Raw genomic sequence first — 16,141 nt, 5'->3', positions numbered from 1 at the left:
TTTCAGAACTGGGTTCAGGGATCCTGATGCTGAGATAAGTGCAACTCCTTCTTAAGAGTGATAGGAAAAAAAAAAGTCATTTACTGACATGCCTCTGCAGGAATCAATAACATTACAGAACATGTAGGAGCCAAGAATAGCCTGGGCATATTAATAACTCAGCCTGCTCACTGATTTTATTCGAGATGACTGGTTAAAGAACACTCTGCCTTGATGACAGCTCCATGGCACGAGGAACAATGTCATCATTACCATGTGGGGCTGTTTAGCATTTAGAACACTTCACACATAAAGGGAACCTCACACAGGCCTGTTGTGCTTTAGACAGATGGTTTAATGTTTCTTTAGCCTTCAGCCTATCAGGCCACCCGTGGTTTTCTTCAGCCAAGGGCTTTTTAAAAATAATTGGTCTATAGCAATTTTCTAACAAGACTGACTGCAATATATTTCCTTAAATCTTTTTCTTACCCTTAACCATCCCTTACAGTGCTTTGTCGTTGACAAACCTCCCTGACTGACACTGAGTCTTCATATATAAGCAATTACTGACATAAAAGCAGAGGAAGGGGTGGAAATTTCGCCATTAATGGTTCCTTGGCTAGGGAAAAGCTATTCAGAAATGATTACTCTGGAAAACCGTGCTTTTCTGATTAGACACTGCCGAGTTCTGAAGAAGCTGTTCCCCTACAATCTCTCAATACAGGAAATGATAACCCAGTATAGACGGATAACCGTGGGTGGCCAAGGATACATATATGCGTTTGTTTCAAAGTGGTGAAGCAGAATAGAAACTGTGCCTCTGTCCAACGACCAAGCGTGCTCAGGAAGGAATAAAGAGGCTGCAGCTCCCCTGCTCCGACTGTCAAAGTGAGACTCCGGCACACTGGCAGAGCAAGCGGGGTGCATTTTTATAGTGTAAACTTCTGGAGGAATCTCAACGACCTACTGCACTGCCCTGGCCACTGTTCAGCTCTCCAGGCCCTCCTGCGAGCTCTTTCAAGGGAACAAGACCCAGAGGCCAGGAGACTGTGGATTAGCTCCGGTGGAGGCTTATTTGCATATTTTTCTCTCGGCAGCCTCCCTGGTAGGGTTCAGAAGAAGCATGCTTGGGCCCAGGGCAGAGAAAGGTGATTACACAGCAGAGAGGGTTTTGTGATCAGAAGTATTTGAGAGGGCAAGTGTCTCCTGACTGTGCGCTCAGGAGGGCGGGTGAGGCCCAGAATGTCTCACTGCAGGCTCAGATTCCCCGCTGACACTTTACTCAGGGGTGGACTGGAGTCCCTGCTGCTTCTGTGGCTGTTGGTGGTGTCAGGGTATTGAACTGAAACTGTCAATTTCTACACCTGTGAGGAAGAAGCCCCCAGCACCTTCATCAGTGTTCTGTGTGACCACGTCCTGTACAATTCCCAGCGCTAGGTACCCGGCCGGTTCCGCCTGATTAAGCTCTCTATGCTAGGGCGACGGGCAGCTGACTGTCGGGGACGCGGGCCTGGACCGAGAGCGGCTGTGCGGCCAGGCCCCTCAGTGCGTGCTGGCCTTCGACGTGGTCAGCTTCTCCCAGGAGCAGTTCCGGCTGGTGCACGTGGAGGTGGAGGTGAAGGACATCAGCGACCATGCGCCGCGCTTCCCCCGGGCTCAGATTCCAGTGGAGGTGTCCGAGGGCGCTGCGGTGGGCACGCGCATCCCCCTGGAGGTGCCCGTGGACGAGGACGTGGGTGCCAACGGGCTGCAAAGCGTGCGCCTGGCCGAGCCCCACAGCCCCTTCCGCGTGGAGCTGCAGACGCGCGCGGACGGTGCCCAGTGCGCCGACTTGGTGCTGCTGCAGGAGCTGGACCGCGAGAGCCAGACCACCTACAGCCTGGGGCTGGTGGCCCAAGACGGCGGCCGCCCGCCGCGCTCCGCCACGGCCGCCCTCAGCGTGCACGTGCTGGACGCCAATGACCATAGCCTAGCCTTCCCTCAGGGCGCCGTGGCCGAAGTGGAGCTGGCGGAGGACGCGCCCGTGGGCTCTCTCCTGCTAGACCTGGACGCGGCGGACCCCGACGAGGGCCCCAACGGCGACGTGGTGTTCGCCTTCGGGGCCCGCACCCCGCCCGAGGCGCGCCGCCTCTTCCGCCTGGACCCGCGCTCCGGCCGCCGCACCCTGGCGGGGCCCGTGGACTACGAGCGCCAGGACACTTACGAACTGGACGTGCGGGCGCAGGACCGCGGCCCCGGGCCCCGCGCCGCCACCTGCAAGGTCATCGTGCGCCTCCGCGACGTCAATGACAACGCTCCGGACATCTCCATCACCCCGCTGGCCGCCCCGGGCGCGCCTGCTGCCTCGCCCTTCGCCGCCGCCGCCGCCGCCGCCGCTCTTGGCGGGGCGGAGGCGACCTCGTCGACCGGGCCTGGGACGCCGGAGGCGAGCGCCGTCTCGCTGGTGCCGGAGGGGGCGGCGCGCGAGAGCCTGGTGGCGCTGGTCAGCATCTCGGACAGGGACTCGGGCGCCAACGGGCAGGTGCGCTGCGCCCTCTACGGGCACGAGCACTTCCGGCTGCAGCCGGCCTACGCGGGCAGCTACCTGGTGGTGACCGCGGCGTCCCTGGACCGCGAGCGCATCTCCGAGTACAACCTGACGCTGGTGGCCGAGGACCGCGGCGCGCCCCCGCTGCGCACCGTGCGGCCCTACACGGTGCGCGTGGGCGACGAGAACGACAACGCGCCGCTCTTCACGCGGCCGGTCTATGAGGTGTCAGTGCGCGAGAACAACCCGCCCGGGGCCTACTTGGCCACGGTGGCCGCCAGGGACCCGCAACGGCCAGGTCACCCACCGGTTGCTGGAGGCCGAGGTGGGCCGTGCTGGGGGCGCCGTGGCCACCTACGTCTAGGGGGACCCCGTCACGGGGCGGCTGCGCGCATGACGGAGTTTTTTAACCTCGAGGAACTGGCCAGCCTGCAGCTAGGGCTGGAGGCGCTGGACGGCGGCTCGCCGCCGCTGCGAGGCCGGGCAACGGCTGGGCTGCAGATGCAGGGCCAGGACGAGCGCGCGCCAGCGCTGGTGACCCCGCGCCTCGTCGATGGCTCAGCCCTGCTGCCTCTGCCCTGGAACGCGTCCCTGGGCTCCCTGCCGACCCGACAGCAGGCTAGGGACATGGACAAAGGCCTTGACGCGCGGCTGACTTACCTCCGGCTCCGCAGCGACGGCGGCCCCGGGGAGCTATCGCTGCAGCGCCGGCGGTCCCCTCAGCCCGCCGGTCCGCTGACGGCGGTCGTCGCGGCGCTGGACGAAGGCCGGCTGGCCCCGCGGCGCTCGCGCGCGGTGCTCCCGGTACCCGCGCTTCCTGCACCACCTGGCGGACAAATGGTGCTGGTGCCACGCCGGCCGCCGCCGAACCGGGAAGGGGCGCGCAGAGCGGCTCCCTGAGCCCTCAGTGGCCGTGGTCGGGCTTTCGGCCAGTCCCTGCGTCCTTCTTCTGGTGGCCGTGGTCACCGTGACTTGGTCCCGCCCGGGCCGCGGAGGAGGAAGTTTTGGGAGCGCGGCCGGAGCTGGTGCAACGCAAGCAGTGAATGGCCAGGCCGCTCCAAGTCGCAGAGGGTCATGGGCTGTGACTCTGGGGGCTTCGGTCTGAGTTGCTTCGTGGAGACACCGCCGCTTTCCGTTTCCTCAGAGGCCCGGGAGGGCGAGTTTGCAGAGATTTCCCAGCCCGGGGACAGCGGGGTGTCCTTAAGCTCCTCAGCTCAGGAGGGGCCCGAGTAGCTCACCCCCAGGTCTCTTACTGCCATTGTTAACCTTTAGTGGATTTTCACCCTGGAAGCGTTGTGAAGGTTCAGTGCCCGATCAGGTTCGGGACTGCAAATGGCTGACTTTTCGGGGTTTGTTAATTATTTTCTTTGAGAGGAAAAGTTCATCACAGATGAGGGCAGGAGAAGCCCTGATAGTCGCGTGTTCCTGGAAGCCCATATCTGTTCCTACTGGTTTGGCCCCTGGTAATTTTCTTGTGAGTCCAGCTTGAGTCCTTTCCTTCAGGGTTTAAGTGGTGTCTTCCTGTTAGCAATTCAGGGCTTCCGTGGTGGCTCAGCTGGTAAAGAATCTGCCTGCAGTGCAGGAGACCTGGGTTCCATCCCTGGGTTAGGAAGATCCCCTGGAGAAGGGAATGACTACCCACTCCAGTGAATTCTCTGGACTGAGGAGCCTGGCGGGCAACAGTCCATGGGGTCACAAAGACTCACGCAGGGCTGAGCCACTAACACGTTCCCTTTCCTGCAGCACTTTAGATGACGGATGCTGCGCCTGCCGTCAGCCCTGATATCTATGGGTGAAGTATTATCAGCTGCTGCTCTCACCCTTCTTTTTAATCAGGGTTCTGTCTCAGGTCCCTTTCACCACCCCATCCTTATGGGGAGAGGATAATTCTGCTGCAAGTTTAAGGTAATTGCAGAATATTTATCATTGTCTCTAAGCCATGGGTTTGACGTTTTGTACATTTTTATGGATAACAGAGTCGTTCTTTCCTTTTCACTTCCAGGACACATTCAAATCCAGATGAATTTAGTGTCAGAGATAGTGGAAAAGGAGACAGTGAAACAAATGGCAGCAGTTCTGATATCAGTAGAGAGCACTTCAAGAAAGTGCCTTTTGGAATGATTGCAAAGCAAGAGGGTAAGTTCATACCTGTGACTTTGAAGCTCTTCTTTTCAAAGTCATAATGCTGTATGCTTCAATGAATTATATAATAAAAGAACCAAACAAAGGGATCTCTCATTCATAGATGGGATGATGCTGATGGCTCAAGGGGTAAAGAATCTGCCTGCAATGCAGGAGACTCAGGTCCGGTCCCTAGGTTGGAAAGATCCCCAGGAGGAGGAAATGGCAACTCACTCCAGTATTCTTTCCTGGAAAATTTCATGGACAGAGGAGCCTGGTGGGCTACAGTCCGTGGGGTCCCGAAGAGTCAGACACGACTGAGTATGTGCTGGATGGCTGGACGCTGAATAGAGCTAGTATTTTAAATCACTGATTATATAGCTGTTTCTATGTAATAAATGCTTTGCAATTATTGGCTTATTTCAGTTCAGTTCAGTTGCTCAGTCATGTCTGCCTCTTTGTGACCCCATGGACTGCAGCATGCCAGGCCTCCCTGTCCGTCACCACCTCCCAGAGTTTACTCAAACTCATCTCCATTGAGTCGGTGATGCCATCCAACCATCTCATCCTCTGTTGTCCCCTTCTCCTCCTGCCCTCAATCTTTCCCAGCATCAGGATATTTTCCAATGAGTCAGTTCTTCGAATCAGGTGGCCAAAGTATTGGAGTTTCAGCTTCAGCATCAGTCCTTCCAATGAACACCCAGGACTGATCTCCTGTAGGATGGACTGGTTGGATCTCCTTGCAGTCCGAGGGATTCTCAAGAGTCTTCCCCAACACCACAGTTCAAAAGCATAAATTCTTCAATGCTCAGGTGTCTTTATGGTCCAGCTCTCACATCCGTACATGACCACGGGAAAAACCATACTCTTGACTAGACAGACCTTTGTTGGCAAAGTAATGTCTTTGCTTTTTAATATGCTGTCTAGGTTGGTCATAGCTCTTCTTCCAAGGAGCAAGCGTCTTTTAATTTCATGGTTGCAATCACCATCTGCAGTGATTTTGGAGCCCCCCAAAATAAAGTCTGCCACTGTTTCCACTGTTTCCCCATCTATTTGCCATGAAGTGATGGGGCCGAATGCCATGATCTTAGTTTTCTGGATGTTGAGCTTTAAGCCAGCTTTTTCACTCTCTTTCACTTTCATCAAGAGGCTCTTTAGTTCTTCACGTTCTGCCATAAGGGTGGTGTCATCTGCATATCTGAAGTTATTGATATTTCTTCTGGCAGTCTTGATTCCAGCTTTTGCTTCATCCAGCCCAGCATTTCTCATGATGTACTCTGCATATAAGTTAAATAAGCAGGGTGACAATATACAGCCTTGATGTATTCCTTTCCCTATTTGAAACCAATCTGTTGTTCCATATCCGGTTCTAACTGTTGCTTCCTGACCTGCATACAGATTGACTTATTTATTCCCCATAATAAATCCAATGAGGTAGGAAATGGAGGCATAGAAAGTTTAAGTAGCTCACCTAAGTGTTGGAGTTAAGATCTTAGGCCAGGAATTCTGGCTCTAGGCTTCCTGCTCTTATTCACCCTACTAAACTCCCTCTATCAATGCAAAGGATCAAAATGCTGGAAAAGCAGAATATTGTGATTATTAATGCTAAAATAACTTAGTGCCACAGCACTAAGGGCAACTTCCTCCATGTGGGTATTCCTGATAAGAACAGGATATGAATAGATAAGTTTTGTATAGGTCAGTTTGTCCTTTACTAGGAACATATGGAAATGGAGTGTGTGTGTGTCTATATATATATATCTCCTTTTTAATTTTGTTTATTCATTTTTTGGGGGGATTGGTTTTGTTTAGCTTTGCTCTGGTTAGAGAATTCTTCACAACACAACCGGATGCTATTCAGTCCATCTCCTGTGTTTAAGTCAAAATCTCTGTACTGCTATCTGATTCTGGAATGGTAGCTTCTGTAGGGAGAGGCATAGTCAATTTTGACGTGTTTCATATTAGTCTCCACAAAAGTGGGCACTAGCTGTTTAGTCCCTTGAAGCACATACTGCACCCTTGAAGATGAGTCCTGATGCTGTGTCCGATTTATTCAAGTGCCTCTTCACCATCGTGGATATTTTTACCTACCCTGTGGTTAGTTCCTTCAATTTTTTTTTTAACATGATATGGCATTTAAAAATATCAGCATCCTGGTCCCCTTCTGAATATTGTCTAGTTTGTATGTATCTTTCCTAAAATGAGGCACTTAGAGTTGAACACAGAACCAGCTATGCTCCTGACCTCCAAATTCATATACCTACTTGCTTCCTCCTCCTTACTTTCCATCTGCCACATGGTTAAAACTGAACCCTTGATTTCAAACCCATTCTTCCTCTAATGTTTGTATCTCAGGAAATGACACCTCTATTCACTTAGTTGCTAGCTCTGGTCAAAATCCTTGGTGTCATTCTTGATTTGTATCTTCCCACACAAAAGTTCCAATCTAGCAGCAAATCCTATTGGAATCACTTTGAAACTATATTGTCAGTCAAAGGCCTTCTTACTGTCTTCACTGTTGCTGCCCTACCTAAGGCACTAACATTTCTTGCTTGGATGACTGCAGTAGTCTCCAGACTGACCTCTCTGCCTCCACGCTTGCCCTCTTACAGACTGCTTTCCCTACAGAAACTAGAGTGATTCTCTTACTCCATGAATCAGATTGTGCTAATCGACTCTCCAAAGATTTCTCACTTGTCTAAAATTCCTATCATGGTTTCTCATTATGACTGTTGGGTCACAAACTAGTCCCAAACGTGGCAATTTACAACAGTCGTTTTATTAGGCTTATGGATTCTCTGGACTGTTTTGGACAAGACATAGTTTGTGTCTGCTCCAGTGTCTGAGGGCTTAGCTGAGAAGGTGTGATGGCTGGGAGCTGGAATCATCTGAAGGCATATTTAGTCATGTGTCTGGTGTGTGAACTAGAATGACTACAAGTTTAGGACTGCAGACTTGGAGGTGGGAAGAGGGTTTCCACGTGCCCTTTACATGTGGCTTGATTTGTCTCACAGCACGGTAGCTTTGGAAAGTCACATGCAAAGTTATGGTTGCAAACATGAATGTTCCACCAAACAAGACAAAGACACGTCTTCTTTTTCTGAACCAGCCTCAGAAAACATAGTCATTTCCCTTACATTCTACGGGTCTAAGCAATCTTAAGCCCATTCAGATTTAAAGGAAGGAGACAGAGGCCCCACCTCTACATTGAAAAGTTATGAAAGAAATTTGGGGTCATATTTGTAAACAAGCCACGCTTGGCCCCAAAAGTTCTGTATTACCTGGCTCCCAGTTGCTTCTCCCATCTGATTTCTCATCCCTCTTCCCCTTGATAATTTAAGTCTTTTTATTGACTTTCTTGTTTTTTGGAACTGACCACCTATGTCTCTATTTCAGAGTTTTGCTGCTCCCTCTGCCTGGTAAGCTCTTTCTCTAGATATCCATCTTGTTTGCTTTCTTCCTTCATTTAGTTCTTTACTCAAATATCCATCTTCTCAAACAAGTCTTCCTAATTGCAGGTTGCCTCTAGCCACCATCACTGTCGCTTTCTTCCCTGCTTCATTTTGCTTCATAGCATTTATCACTGCATGATAATATTTTACATTGTTTGTTTATTATTTGTTCCCTTCCATGTTGAGTCACTGACATCAAATATATACTAATTTTTATTTTTTTTTTTTACTGAATGAATGGTTGACTGAAGATGTGACTTAACCAGAACGCACATTGCAACTGTATGACTATTTCATATGATACTATCACATTTTATATGAGGGTAAAATAATGTTGGTGTTTTTACAGGTTTCATTGTACTGCTTTATTTCATGGGACATTTTTGTGTCATCTTAAAACTTGAAGATTTTACAGTAAATTTACCTTTCTGGATCATTTAATGGGAAATTAACCTTTTCCAAAAAAAAAAAAAAAATCAAATTCCTAGAATTCCTACTGTTTATTCACTATTTAGGAAATTACCAGCTTATTCTTGCCTTACCTCAGTTTCCTCTATGTGGTAGTAGACAGGCTCTCTGAATCCGTGATAGCTCAAGCATGTAGCTTTAGCAAACAATAATGTGATCAGGGCAATGCATTCAATCTGAGAAGATACCATTTCTCGGTAATAGCAATCACATTTTCTCTTACCAATATGCACCAGCTGCATTTTAGTTGTTTACTGAGTGTTTAAATGAGACTTACTATGTGCCAGAAACTGTTTTCGGTCCTTGCAAGCATTAAGTCACTTAATGCTCATAATAATGCTATGAAGTAGATACTGTCATTTAACCCCATTTCACACATGGGGAAACTGAGGAAAAGTCTTACTGGAGTAGTTTGATCATGGCCACCTAACTATAAGGGGTAGAGCTAGATTTCCAACTCTGGTAATCTGGCTCTGGCTTTTATTGTTCTGCTGTATTTTCAGAAAGGGCTTTAAACACTTCTTTTATGGGTCTGCTGAAGATTTAGGACTGATTTACATTCCTGAGGATGTTTCTCTCTTTGACTTTAAATGAGATGTTCTGATTTATGATTTGGTTCATACTCCATCTCTCTGCTGCATTTTCTTGTAAAACTTTTAGTGGGAGTGTTGATAGAATGACTTGCGGGTGATGGAAAGATAATTAAATTAGATGTTGACAGTTGGAGATCAGAAGTTTGGTGAAGGTATTTTTTTGTTTGTTTTTGCATCTCACTTTTAATCATTAACATAGAGGATGAATGGATTAACCTGATCATCTTCAGAAATTTCATTTTAGACTAATTTTAACCATTCCTTCCTCCAAACCTATATCAGAGATTCCCACAGAGTATTAATAATTTACTTGCTAGGATTTTATTTCCGTTTCATTTCCTCAGTACACCAGCAGGTGGAGGCACAAGTCATTGGTAGAAAATCCAGAGGAGGAAAAAGAAAGAAGCAACCAGAGAACCAGTCTCTGGATGTCTGAATGCCGTTTGTGTTTTTAAGTATATTGCTATGTATGTGCGTGTGCTAAGTCACTTCAGTCGTGTTGGACTCTTTTGTGACCCCTGGACTGTGGCCTGCCAAGCCCCTCTGTCAGTAGGATTTCCCAGGCACGAAAACTGGAGCGGGTTGCCATTTCCTCCTCCAGGGGATCTTCCCAATCCAAGGATTGAGCCTGTGTCTTCTATTTGGCATGTAATTCTTTACTACTAGTGCCAGTAGCAGCGTTCTGATTATTTAAAACATTTAAAGCTATTTCATTTTATATTTCCAAGTTTTCCCAGATTGTTCAGTACCAAAAACATACGAGCATCCTGAAAGATTAATCTAGGTATCTCAAGGCATCAAGACCCTTTCATCACATCATGAAAACAGCTACAGGCTGTACTTGCTTCAAGTACCCTTTGCCCTCACTTTTCCCTGCTGAGAAATATGAGTTTCCAACCAGAACACTCAGAACTCAAAGGATGTTATTTTCAAGACTGTGCCTCTGCAAGTGAAGGGCCGCCAAGTGTGTATGACAGAGTTCAGAACCGCAGGCCAGCGTGCCACCTCCCCACCTTCTCGGGCAGAATGATGGATTAAATCATCCTGTAGAGGATGAATCACCTTCACACACCTCGGAAACAGCCACTTCTTTCTGAAATGCTGCAACTCATATAGACAGTTGCGTTTGGGGAATATACACATTTATGTTTCTGTCAAGTACTTATAAGTGAAGTTGCCCGCATGAGCCTCCTGGTTTTGATAGATGTTTCCCTAAATTATATGAACAGTCAATGTCAGAGTACATGAGGATTTTATATAATCCAGGCTGTTTTACTAAAGAGTTCTAGATGTAGTCTTTTTATGGCCACAAATATAATAAGTGAATCTATATTTTACTTTCTAGGGGCATTTATGAATGTAAACAAAATATTTACCTAGCTGTTCATGGACATTTGAGTGTTTGCAGTTCTACTGGGAACATAATTTAACTTTGAATAACTTTAGGCTGAATGAAGAATCTGGACCCCAACTGTAACCAGAGGCCGAGTAGGAAGAAAAAAGAAGCTGGGTATAGCACCACTGGGGTTGTTGTTCAGTCACTAAATTATGTCCGACTCTTTGCAACCCCATGGACTGCAGCACTCCAGGCTTCCCTGTCCCTCACCATCTCCCGGAGTTTGCTCAAACTCACGTCCTTTGAGTCGGTGATGCCATCCAACCATCTCATCCTCTGCTGCCCCTTCTCCTCCTGCCCTCGATCTTTCCCAACATCAGGGTCTTTTCCAGTGAGTCAGCTCTTCGCATGAGGTGGCCACAGTGGTGGGGAAACCCAGGTTATTTCTCCAGCCTGACATCGGAGAGAGTTGCCTGGTGCTTAGTGGGTAGAGCGGTGGCTGATTTTGGCCATGGGTGGAAACCATGGCAGACAGTGAGACAGAAGACCAGGGGAAAAAGAGAGTTCAGACCCCCAGTGCAGTGACTGACAGGCTCCATGAACAGCTGATGAGATCCAGGGGTGGCAAGGCTGGGTGATGGGATGGAAGGATCTGGGCTGTAACTTGTTTGCCCCGGGATTGTCTCAGACTGTGCGGATAGCAGAGTCTTTGCAAGGGCAGGCCACTAGTGTCTCCCCAGACAGTCTGGACTCATCAAGATCTGACCAGCATGGGCCGTCCACCCAGTTCAATAATCACTTGCCACAAGTGGCCACTGAAATTTAAACAAGTTAAAATTCAATACGATGAAGAACTGAGTTCCTTGGTCACATTAGCCATGTGTGGCCAATGGCTATTGTACTGGGCAGAGAAGCTAGACAGCAGTTATCCCAGCCTCATGGTTCCGGTGGGTCTAGAAGGAGAGCTGGGCTGGCCGTGTTGAGGGCGGTTAGCGACTCAATGTCCCTGCTCGTCACATTTACGGGGAGACTGGGTTCTCAGCAGTTCTCCTCGCTTGCCCGGTTCATGACAGTCAGTCTGTTATTGACTCATAGAAGTATCTCAAAGTGGACCAACACACTCTGTTATTTATTATAAGATATTTGAAAAATGTCTAGTAGCAAGAACTCCTGGGAATTCCCTGGAGGTCCAGTGGTCAGGACTCCAGGTCTTCCAGTGCCAGGGTGGGGATTGATCCCTGGTTGGGAAACTAAGATCCCAGAAGGCTTTGTGGGTGGATCTTTATTTATTTATACTTTTTGTTAAAGTTTTTATTTTTTTTACGTGGACCATTTTTAAAGCCTTTATTGAATTTGTTATAATGTTGTTTCTGTTTTATGTTTAGGTTTATTTATTTATTTATTTTTGGCCACAAGGCTTATGGGATCTTAGCTTCCCAACCAGGGATTGAACTTCCCCTCCACACTGGAAGGGGAAGTCTTAAATGGACCACCAGGGAAATCCCTTGATCTTAAAAAAAAAAAAGAAGAGTTCCCAAGGCTACAAGGTTTTCTGTAGGTCTGGGGAATTTCTAAAGGTTCCTCTGCTGTTCTAGCCAGCATCTTAAATTTATAGTCTTTGTATTCAGTCCTATAACCTTAGAGGTTTTGCAGCAATGGTCATGATAAAATCAGCCTGCTCTTACTCCTAAACTTTCCTGAGAAATGATTCAGCTATTTTCATGATCGGTAATTTGTTCTTTAGCTACACTCAGGCAAGAAGCCAGTAATTCCTTTAAACTCCTTTGACTGCTGGCCTCCCCTGGAAAATCACTGCTGTAGAAATTGGTTTCCAGGTCCTGTGATGTCTTCAGAGTCAGCTGATGCTCTTGTTCAGTGGCTCAGTCCTGTCTGACTCTTTGCATCCCCGTGGACTGCAGCATGACAGGCTTCCCTGTCCTTCCCTATCTCCTGGAGTTTGCTCAAATCCATGTCCATCGAGTCAGTGATGCCATCCAACCATCTCATCCTCTGTAGTCCCCTTCTCCTCCTGCCCTCAGTCTTTCCCAGCATTAGGGTCTTCTCCAGGGAGTCAACTCTTCGTATCAGGTGGCCAAAGTATTGGAGCTTCACCTTCAGCATCAGTCCTTCCAATGAATGTTCAGCATTGATTTCCTTTAGGATCGAGAGTCAGTCTGTGGTCCCAAGCATCAGCTTTCCAGAACAGGTGCTCCAGGTCCCAGGGAGAGTGGAGCAAATATGAATGAATGTCCCTAGAATTATGTAAGACCTGCCCTCAAAGTGAAATGCACTTGCATGTTTTGGTCTACATTAAATAATATTTCAACTTCATTAGAGTAATTTGTTATGCAGATGAATTCTGTGGGAAACATTATTTTGAAGCTGAGAATCTAAGATTTCCCCTCAAATTTATAAACATAAGATTAGATGTTCTTGCTTTTCTCAAAACCAGTTAATATGCATTTGTGATGTTAACTTCTACCTTAATTATGATTCCTTAGACAATTTATGATTCCTGAATCCTGCCTGTTTATGACTACATCCTCAGTGAGACACTACAGTGGGCAACATTTGTCAAACCCTCTTGTACAAGACTCTGTTCTGTTTTACATGAATTATTGTATTTATACTTCATAATTATCCTAGGAGGTAGTTATATTAGCATTCCCAACCTACAGATGAGGAAATGAAAGTGTAGAGAGAATGATTTGTCTGAGGTCCTGTAGTCTGTGAAGGAAGTATGATATAACATTAAAATACATGAATTTTAGGTTTACAGCTGAATGGATTTTTTTATGTACACACTCATGTTACTACCAACCAGATCAAGGAATAGAACGTTTCTAGCTCCTCTGATGGAGCTTTTCATGCACATTCCCAAGGCAATAACTCTTCCCAAAGTAACTGCTATTCATACCTCTTTCACCTCTGAGTATTTCCCGTATCTGAACTTCATATAAACGGAACAGTACGGTATATCCTCTTTGGTGCCTGGCTCACTGTTTTGCCTGGGACTTTCATCCATGCTGTTCATTCTTTCTCACTTCTGTGTAGTTATTTCATTTATGAATTTGCCAAAATTTATTTATCTACCCTACAGTTGATGGACATTAGGATGAGTTCAAGTTTTGGCTTTTGTGAATTCATTCCCACAGTTTTTGGTGGATGTAACACTCTCTTCTGTGTGCCATATACCCAGGAGTAGAACTGTTAGGTCAAGGGTGATAATATGGTAAGTCTACCATGCTATCCTGCAGTACCACTCCTGGGCATGTATCCAGAGAAACCCATAATTCTAAAAGGCACATGAACCCCAGTGCTCAGACCAGTGCTATTCACAATAGCTAAGGCATAGAAACAACCTAAATGTCCATTGACAGAGGGAGGGATAAAGAAGATGTGGTGTATGACAGAATACTACTCAGCCATAAACAAGAATGAAATGTCGTTTGCAGCAACCTGGAGGGACATAGAGATTGCTATACTCAGAGAAGTAAGCCAGAAGAGACAAAAATCATATGATACCACTTACATGTGAAATCTAAAAAGAGATACAAATGAATTTATTTTCAAAGCAGAAACAGACTCACAGACATAGAAAACAAGCTTATGGTTACCAAAGGGGATGGTAGGAGTGGGGGAGATAAATTAAGAGTTTGGGATTAATGGATACACAGTACTATATGCAAATAGATGAACCGCAGGGGCTGGATAGCAGAGGCAATTACACTCATGTCTTATAGTAACCTATAATGGAAAAGAATCTGAAAAAGAATATACATATGTATATAATTGCTCAGTTGCGTCTGACTCTTTGTGATCCCATAGACTGTAGCCCACCAGTCCCCTCTGTCCATGGGATTCTCTAGACAAGAACACCGAAGTGGGTTGCCGTTTCCTTCTCCAGGGGATCTTCTCCACCCAGGTATCAAACTCGAGTCCCACATTTCAGTCAGCTCTTTTTATTGTCTGAGCCAACAGGGAAGCCTGAATAAGTATAAACACATACACATACACACGTATAACTAAATCACTTAGCTGTATACTTGAAACTAACACAACATTGTAAATTAACTCTACTTCCATTAAAATGTAGTTTTTAAAAACTAAAAAACAGGTGATGGATCTAGAATATGATTGTCAAATTTTCCGACTTCACTGCTACTCATTGTACACCAGCCACTGCATCAAAACAGGTGACATTGGCTGAGTGGTCTCTGTGATGTGCCAGGCACTCTACAAAGCTCTGTTTTTCTAAGCAGGCTCTTGATAAAATTGAGAACTTTCTGTATGCTTAACTAATAACCACAGGGGAAGTTTTGTATTTGTTCAACAAATAAGCCAGTCTTTTAAATGATCATCAACTAGCTGTTGTATCACAATGTATGTGGAACATTTAGTAACTTCCATCCGTCTGTAAAGACCATCATAATATCCACCTTTGACAGACTTCTTTTGCTCGTGGAAATGTATACAGTAAAAGTAGAGGTAGCAATTGATTATGAATTTACTTGTGTCCTGTAATTAGCTAAGGAAGAAACAAATCCATTGGAGACTACCAATTTCCATAGTCTACACAGGCACAGGAATTGATTGCAGACCTGAATTTGCTGAATAAAAAGTGAAGCCAGCTAATCTCAATTTGTATCTCATCGAGTAAATGTCAGCTATTGATTTCTGTGGCTGACTGCTGATGAGGCCACGTGTCTGTCATGCTGTGAAGGCAGCCCAGCACAATCACTGTGCAGTTTAATTAGGTGTGGGCTAGTCATTTCACCTGCTTGAGGAAGATGAAATATTTAGCTATAGTGGCAGGAAAAACTTCAGCCAGCTGCCTGTCCAATAAGCCTCTTTCAGACGCTTATTCATCTCAATTCATGTCCATTGATTCTTACTGTTGGCTGTGGTACAGAGGAGCCCTTTTCTGATGTGATGTTGGAAGACAGGGCTAAAACCGACTTTACATGCTACCTGCATCCTCCCAAGCTTTCTTGAACTCTTGACAATGCCGTGTTTCATGGTAGGGTAATGACTTGACCTGTGCATTACAGAACAGTTTGCCACAATGTGTCTGCTCTTCTTAAAGAGTAATCCACGCTGCCTTGCTCAGATGGTATTTCTATAGGATTTGACAAGTTGTGATGCCTTCTGACCTGCTGTAACACAGAATACGTAATCTTGCCCTGTACTCCAACGATGTAAAAAGTAACCAAAAGGAACAGTGAACATCGTGCCTTCTTTCTCAAAGAAAATACCAGAACCTCTTTGGTTTTGGTCTTCTCCCCTAAAATGAGGATAACAGTACCTACTTTATAGGAATTTTGTGATAGCTAAATGAGATAGTACATATAAAATGCTTAAAGCAGCGTTTTGCCCATAGTTAGCACTTAACAAATATTTATTATAACCATCAGAAACATTTTTCATTTCCCTCTTGCCTTGTTTAAATTGATGTGTCAATAGTTTCTTATTCCAAATGTTCTTTTTTTCCTTTCTGTTGGTGCAATTCACTTTTTACATCTCTCTTGGTTGGCTATTATTTTTTAAAACTAACTTTTCAAGTACACAAACAATATTAAAGTCCCCCAGGGGTTGCAATTTCTTTGACAGTTGTATAAGCCTCTGATTTACCAAAAAAAAAAAAAAAAAAAAAAAAAAAACCTGC

The 16,141-nt window shown here is 46.3% G+C and overlaps 1 protein-coding gene across 1 annotated transcript in view; it reads left to right on the top strand.

Annotated features, from left to right (window-relative positions):
- The window catches only part of LOC136144501 (protocadherin-8-like), a 73,442-nt gene that overhangs the window by 32,758 nt on the left and 24,543 nt on the right, over nucleotides 1-16,141 (top strand). Inside the window, 5 exon segments of the mRNA XM_065902396.1 lie at nucleotides 1,457-2,790; nucleotides 2,792-2,909; nucleotides 2,912-3,352; nucleotides 3,440-3,735; nucleotides 4,509-4,642. Coding sequence (XP_065758468.1) covers nucleotides 1,457-2,790; nucleotides 2,792-2,909; nucleotides 2,912-3,352; nucleotides 3,440-3,735; nucleotides 4,509-4,642 — 2,323 coding nt within the window.

Source organism: Muntiacus reevesi, chromosome 11, assembly GCF_963930625.1.
Source record: "Muntiacus reevesi chromosome 11, mMunRee1.1, whole genome shotgun sequence".
Classification (NCBI taxonomy): Eukaryota; Metazoa; Chordata; class Mammalia; order Artiodactyla; family Cervidae; genus Muntiacus; species Muntiacus reevesi.
This window is presented reverse-complemented; position numbering and strand designations above follow the sequence as displayed.